At 62.5% G+C, this 6,000-nt stretch overlaps 1 protein-coding gene across 1 annotated transcript; it reads left to right on the top strand.

Moving 5' to 3' along the window:
• Nucleotides 1–3,016: 3,016 nt before the first annotated feature.
• LOC125090220 (serine protease 29-like) lies at nucleotides 3,017–4,707 on the top strand. The gene is made up of 5 exons (XM_047712758.1): nucleotides 3,017–3,110; nucleotides 3,278–3,458; nucleotides 3,607–3,872; nucleotides 4,073–4,236; nucleotides 4,322–4,707. Exons 1-5 carry the CDS (start codon nucleotides 3,053–3,055, stop codon nucleotides 4,484–4,486), a joined length of 834 nt encoding a protein of 277 aa, XP_047568714.1. The 5' UTR covers nucleotides 3,017–3,052; the 3' UTR covers nucleotides 4,487–4,707.
• Nucleotides 4,708–6,000: the final 1,293 nt, after the last annotated feature.

Genomic DNA, 6,000 nt, shown 5'->3' with positions numbered 1-6,000 from the left:
CCAGAGATCCCGGCCACGTCCCGCCAGCTCTGGACACCAGGTGCTGTGGGGGCCGGCAGGGAAACCCCTCCGCGTGGACTCCGGCTCCCTGGGCGACTGAATACAGAGCACACGCGCTCACGTCAGCGTAGCCAACTTGGAGCTCCAAGTATTTACGCAGAAACTTTTTTTCCCTTTTAATTACTAAGCATTGCTTTGTTTGTTTTTTAAAAGATGTATTTATTTCTCTGAGAGAGCGCACAAGCAGGGGGAACAGTAGAGAGAGAGAAAGAAGCAAACTCCCCAGTGAACAGGGAGCCTGATGCGGGGCTCAATCCCAGGACTCTGAGACCATGACCTGAGCCGAAGGCAGAGGTTTAACCCACTGAGCCCGCCAGCACCCCTAAGCACAGCTTTAAATCCCACACCTAGCCCTCCCTCCGTCCACCCTGCCAGCCGGTGAAGCCTGTTTCTTGGGCTGGGAAATGGGGACAGGAGCTGTGTCTTTCCTGTATTTACGTGAATGGTGGGTGATGAAGTCTGAATGGACGGGAGACACGGACACGTCGTCTAATGTGCGGCTGGCTGGGGGAGGGACGGAGGAGGGAGGGAGGGAGGGGTGGAGATAGGAATGGGTGGAGGGATGGACAGAAGGGTGGAGAGAGGGATGGATGGACAGATCACAATGGCCCAGCGGTCCCAGCCTGAGTACCGTCTTGGACCCGGCCCCGCCCCGCTGAGTGTGCTGATAATTAGGTGGGACGAGTACACGCGCAGAACGTTACCTCACTGTTGTTTTCACAGCAAACCACATAAACGTCTGTCCGCGGGGAGCTGGTTCCATAAGTTTCCCCAGAGCCGTACAACTGAACACACCGCGTCATTACCCACGACGCATTTCTCTGTGGGGGGCGGTGAAGGGAACGCGTGCTCGCGGCGACATCACGGCCTGCCTCCTCTCGCCGGCTGGGAGTGGGAGTGACCGTGGGCGGCCACGGCGGCTACTGCTGGCGGGAGATTATTGAGAATTTCTACTTTCTTTTTTTTTTTGTAGCCCGAGTTAGATTATTTTCACAATTAAAAAAAAGTATTTTCATGTTTGGAAGAAACACGGTTTCTGGTTTTTAAAAGCCACATCATAGTGGATTTTAAGTTCTTCCCAAAACTTCTGCTTTGATTTGGAGCATCTCAACGGCTCCGTCAAAGTGGCCCCAGGAAAGCCTCTTCCCGTCGGGGACGTCCCCACAGACACCGGGCATTTGCTGTGCAATGCAGAGACCTGACCCCCGCCGCCGCAGAAGGGAGACTTTGTGAGGGCTCCCGGAAACACGTGGGAGGGCCTTCCAGGTCTTGCCAGAGAGTTCTGCCAAAGCCAGGGTGCCCCCGTTCGTTGTTGTTGGGTTTCTGTTTGTGCCCAAAGACTGGGTCACCACGGGGGCCGTGGAGGAAATGTGGAGACGGACGCTCCTCCCTCCAGGTTCCTGTGACGCCCCCGACTCTCCGCTCTGTGCCGAGACCCCCTGCCCAGTCTTCTGCCCAGCCAAGACCTTTCGCAACCAGCCCCGGGCAGCCACATTCCTGACCCAACGACATCCCTGAACCAGGCATCCTGGCCACAGTCCTGACGGTTGCAAGCCCCCTGCCACGCGGCCCCCAATCCTTCCTCTGATGCTATCTCTCTGCCTTCTCCGGGTGGTCTGGTCCCGACCCTATCACGGCAAGCAGGTGTCCTGCCCCTGGGGGCCGTTGCTCAACAGCTGAAGCACCGGTGGCCAAGGAGCGAGGGCCTGAGGTTGCTGTCCTCCAGATAAGGGACCCCGTCCTCACCACTGGCACAGAGAGCACCCTGGGTGCTGCCATGCCGCTGCTGCTCGTTCGTGCCCCCAGCGTCACTCCCCGCGCTGTGGCAGCAGAGGCTGGAGGGTGTGAGGAACTGGCCGTCAGGCCCAGATCTGAGTCAGGAAGATGCCGGGCCCCCGTGCTCCCGCCTTCCATGCCTCTAGATGGCCGTTTTCCCTCAGTGACCCATGTCCTCCCTCGTCTCTCTTCCCAGATGCTAGGCGCAAAGATTTCTCTGATGGGCTGTCGGTCTTGGGCGTGCTTGGGAGACCCCAAGCCTCCCCTCGAAGGCTGGGGTGCGGGGCTTAGACCCTGCTCACTGACTCCAGGAGGACCTCACCCCCTCCGCCTGCCCACACGCTGCCGTGTTTGGCACGGGGCTCTCCAAGACTAGGGGCCCAGGCTTCTCCATGCACCCATGCCCCGTGGGGTCCCCTGGGCTCACTCTGTCCTCTTCATTGCCCTGTGCCCACGTGCCCTGGACAAACAGGGCTGGGCCGGGCCACTCAGCACGTGTCCCCTATCACGGCCCTTTATCCTCTGTCCCCGCTGGAGGGGAGTCCGGGTCGAGGTATGCCATCTCCCCAGCGACCTTCCCCCGGGTTCCTGAGGCCCAGTGGCCCCAAGCCAATCCGAATCACTGTCACCATTGACCACAGGCGCTGTTCCGCGCTTGGAGCTCAGGGACAGGAGGTTCTGAACGGGGCTGGGGCGTCACCTTCCTGAGTCGCTCTTGGGGAAGGTGACACACAGGCTGCTCCTGACACGTGAGAGAAGGTACGGGGTGTGGAGGCCTGGGGGCTGCAGCCGGAGGCTGGTTGGCCCACTCAGGGTAGGGCACGGGGCTGGAGACTCTCCCCAGGTGGGGAGGCCCCGGCAGACCCCATAGGACTTTGCACCTGCCCTGACAGGTCAGGCCAACGCAGGGGAAGACGATGTGTCTGCAGTGGCTGAAAGGGGGGGTTGGGGGCGGGCGGTAGGTGGGGAAGCACCCAGGCTGGGCCGCCCTTCTTCCCCATCCTCCCCTCCAAGGGCATGGCTGACCCAGCCACCTGTTTACTTCCTGTGACCAAGAGATAAAGGGGCTCAAAAGGCCCCCAGAGCAGAGGCCCACGGAGTCCTGGCAAGGTAAGGGTGCTGCCCCTCCAAGACACCCGCAGAAGCTCCCGGCCCTCTCTGTCCCTGAGCCCGGGGCCTGAATCCCAGCTATCCCTCCCTGCCCTCTCTCCCTCAGATGCTGTGGCTGGTGCTTTCGACCTTCTTCTTGGGGAACTCCATTGCTCGCAGCCCAGGTGAGTCCTGACCCCATGGAACTCCTCCCTTCCCCAGAGACCCCTGGAACCTTGTGTCTAGTTCCAGCTGCTGTGGGGCCCTGGGGTGGGGGGGCGCTCAGCTCAGCCAGCTCCTCCGGCCACTCACTCCAGGAGGGCCTCAGTGCCGCCCCCTGTCGCTTCCTCAGCGCCCATCCCTGATCGTGAGCTGGTGGGCATCATCGGCGGCAACAACGCCCCACAGGGGAAGTGGCCGTGGCAGGTCAGCCTGAGAATCTATGCTTACCACTGGGCCTCCTGGGTGCACATCTGCGGGGGGTCCCTCGTCCACCCGCGGTGGGTGCTGACCGCCGCCCACTGCATTTCCCGGTGAGTCCCCCACGCTGCTGTCCAGCTCTGGGTGGGACGTGGCAGGGGAGTCAGGGCTCACGGGAGGACCCAGTCTGGAACTGCCAAGGCCACCCTCTGCGGTGGCTACCCCCGGGGGACCCACCTCCGTGGCTTCTTTTGACCTCAGGAAGGAGGCCGACCCCTCCGCCTACCGCATCCACGCCGGGGACGTGTACCTGTACGGGGGCAGGGCGCTGCTGAACGTGAGCCGTGTCATCGTCCACCCTGACTACGTCTCCGCCGGCCTGGGCGCGGACATCGCCCTGCTCCAGCTGTCGGACTCTGTGGAAGGCGCTGCTAACGTCAAGCCGGTCAGGCTCTCGTCAGCCCAGCTGGAGGTCATCCTGGAGGACCAGTGCTGGGTGACCGGCTGGGGCTCCATCGGGATGCACGGTGAGTCCGGGGTGGGGGCCGTCATCCCCGGGAACTCCTGGGGGCGGGTGGTGGCGGTTCCGGGAAGGAAAGAGAAGGGGCCACCGGCGCAGGGGCGGGGTCTCTGGCCTCATGTCCCGCCCACCCCAGCCCTCCCCTCGGGAGGGAGATCTGACCCAGCGGCAGGACGCGCCGCCAGCCCCGGTGGCTTCTCTCCCCAGAGCCGCTGCCCCCGCCTTACCGCCTACAGCAGGTGGCAGTGCAGGTGGTGGAGAACGGCGTCTGCGACCAGCTGTACCACAACGCCTCCGAGCACCACCAGCTTGGGAAGATCATCCAGGATGACATGCTGTGTGCCGGCACCGAGGGCCGCGGCTCCTGCTACGTGAGTCCCATCCCGGGCCCCGGCCAGCCCCTGCTGCGGGGGGTGGGGGTCGGGGGACCACTCAGCCCTCCCTCTCCTCCCGCAGGGCGACTCTGGTGGCCCCCTGGTCTGCAAGGTGAAGTGTGTCTGGTACTTGGTGGGCGTGGTCAGCTGGGGCTACGGCTGTGGCCTGCGCAACATCCCTGGGGTCTACGCTCGCGTCCAGACCTACAAGCCGTGGATCACACGGCAGATCCAGAGCGGCCCCTGACCCGGCCTGGGGCAGCGGCTCCCACCTCCTCCTGGCACCTGCTGCTTCAGCCCTGGCCCCTGGTCCCGGACTGGGCCCCACCTTCTCGTCTGCCCTTCTCTGTGTCCACAGCTTCCCAAGCCACCAGCAGATGGAGCAGGGAGATGCTGGGGAGTGGGATGAGAGGCCAGTGGGGCGAGGGCGCCTCATCCTGCTGTCTCTGTCCGATTAAAGAGCTTGAGGAATGACCGGAGTGTGGTCAGAGTCTTTGTGGGACAGACTGACCATGGGCAACGTGGCTTTCCAAGGGAGTATGTCCCCCAGCCCCGATGTGCAGAGGGCTGCCCTGGGGCGGTGTCCTTCCAGGCTTGGAAAGGGACAGCGAGGCTCTCAGTGCCGGCTCCACTCCGGGGTCACAGCCTCTAGCTCTGTCCCGCCCTGGAGGTCACCATCTGGTACGGTGGGTGGTCCCAAAGGGGACTGATCTGAGTCCCAGGATTCGGTCTACTCACCCACCCATCCCTCTGTCCGTCCAACTTCTTTCGCATGGCCTGTTCTCTGAATTAGCCAGTCACCATGCAAACGTGACCTGGATGTGACTCGGGTGTCTCTCCCCATCCCGGGAGATGTCTGCTTGTTGGGTGAGAGTCTTCCCTGACCCTCCCAGGGTGCCCTCTCAGGTTGGCTCTGAGTTCCAGACGCTGGGCTCTGCGGGAAGAAATGCCCACTGGCAGCTGGGATCAGGGAGCCAACAGGCTGATGCTCCGGCCCTGGGGAGCAGGGGGCAAGAGGAGGCCAGAACGTGGGTGTGCTTTCCTGGGCTGCCCCGGAGCAGGCCCCACGGCCATGACGGAGAAGTCTCTGGGCACTCACCTTGGCGGGGTGTTGGGAGCCGCACCAGGGACAGCCTTACCCACAGTCCTGAGGAGCTATTGGCCTGAGCCCCATGGGGGTTCACAGCTCTAGGCATCCCGCAGGACTAGAAAGCTTTTCCACACAGGTGAACGGACAAGTGAACTACGAGTGTGTGCCCAGGTGGAAACAGGAGCAGCTGCAGGTCTCCCTCGGTGGGGGAGCGGGCCGTGCGGATGTGTCCACTGACCCCTGTGAGATGAGTCTGAGCCTGGGGTGGTGAGATCAGTCAGTGCCCGGAAACTCCTGGACTTGGGTCGTGGGGATCTGCCGGCCCGCCGTGGGGACACGCCGAGAGGCTGAGGGGCCAATGCAGGACATTCCTGACCGTTGACGACAGGGGAGAGACTGGGCCCTCGGCAGGCAGCACGACTGGTGGGATCTGGGGTGGTTTTACTTCTTGGCCGTGACCTTCCAGACATCTGCATCTTCTGTTCGGAAGAATAACATGTCTGTAACTGGGAAACAAATTACGATTTTTACCACGAAGACGAGAGAAATTTTCTGGTTGGGTTTTTAAACCACGTAAGTGCAAGCTTGAGCCGCCTGGTAAAGCACTCCCGTGCAAAGGCCCTGGGGCTGGGGAGGGCATGGCTGAGCAGCCGTGGAGGGCTGTGGTACCA

This window comes from Lutra lutra, chromosome 18 (assembly GCF_902655055.1).
Source record: "Lutra lutra chromosome 18, mLutLut1.2, whole genome shotgun sequence".
Taxonomy (NCBI): domain Eukaryota; kingdom Metazoa; phylum Chordata; class Mammalia; order Carnivora; family Mustelidae; genus Lutra; species Lutra lutra.
Note: the sequence above shows the minus strand (reverse complement) of the source record. Positions and strands in the feature narration are given on the sequence as shown.

What these genes read in the sequence shown, in the direction of transcription:
- LOC125090220 (XM_047712758.1), top strand. Translation starts at nt 3,053, where the DNA reads ATGCTGTGGCTGGTGCTTTCGACCTTCTTCTTGGGGAACTCCATTGCT. An exon ending in CTCCATTGCTCGCAGCCCAG is followed by an intron (nt 3,111 to 3,277) that starts GTGAGTCCTGAC and finishes TCGCTTCCTCAG; the next exon opens with CGCCCATCCCTGATCGTGAG. An exon ending in GCCGCCCACTGCATTTCCCG is followed by an intron (nt 3,459 to 3,606) that starts GTGAGTCCCCCA and finishes TTTTGACCTCAG; the next exon opens with GAAGGAGGCCGACCCCTCCG.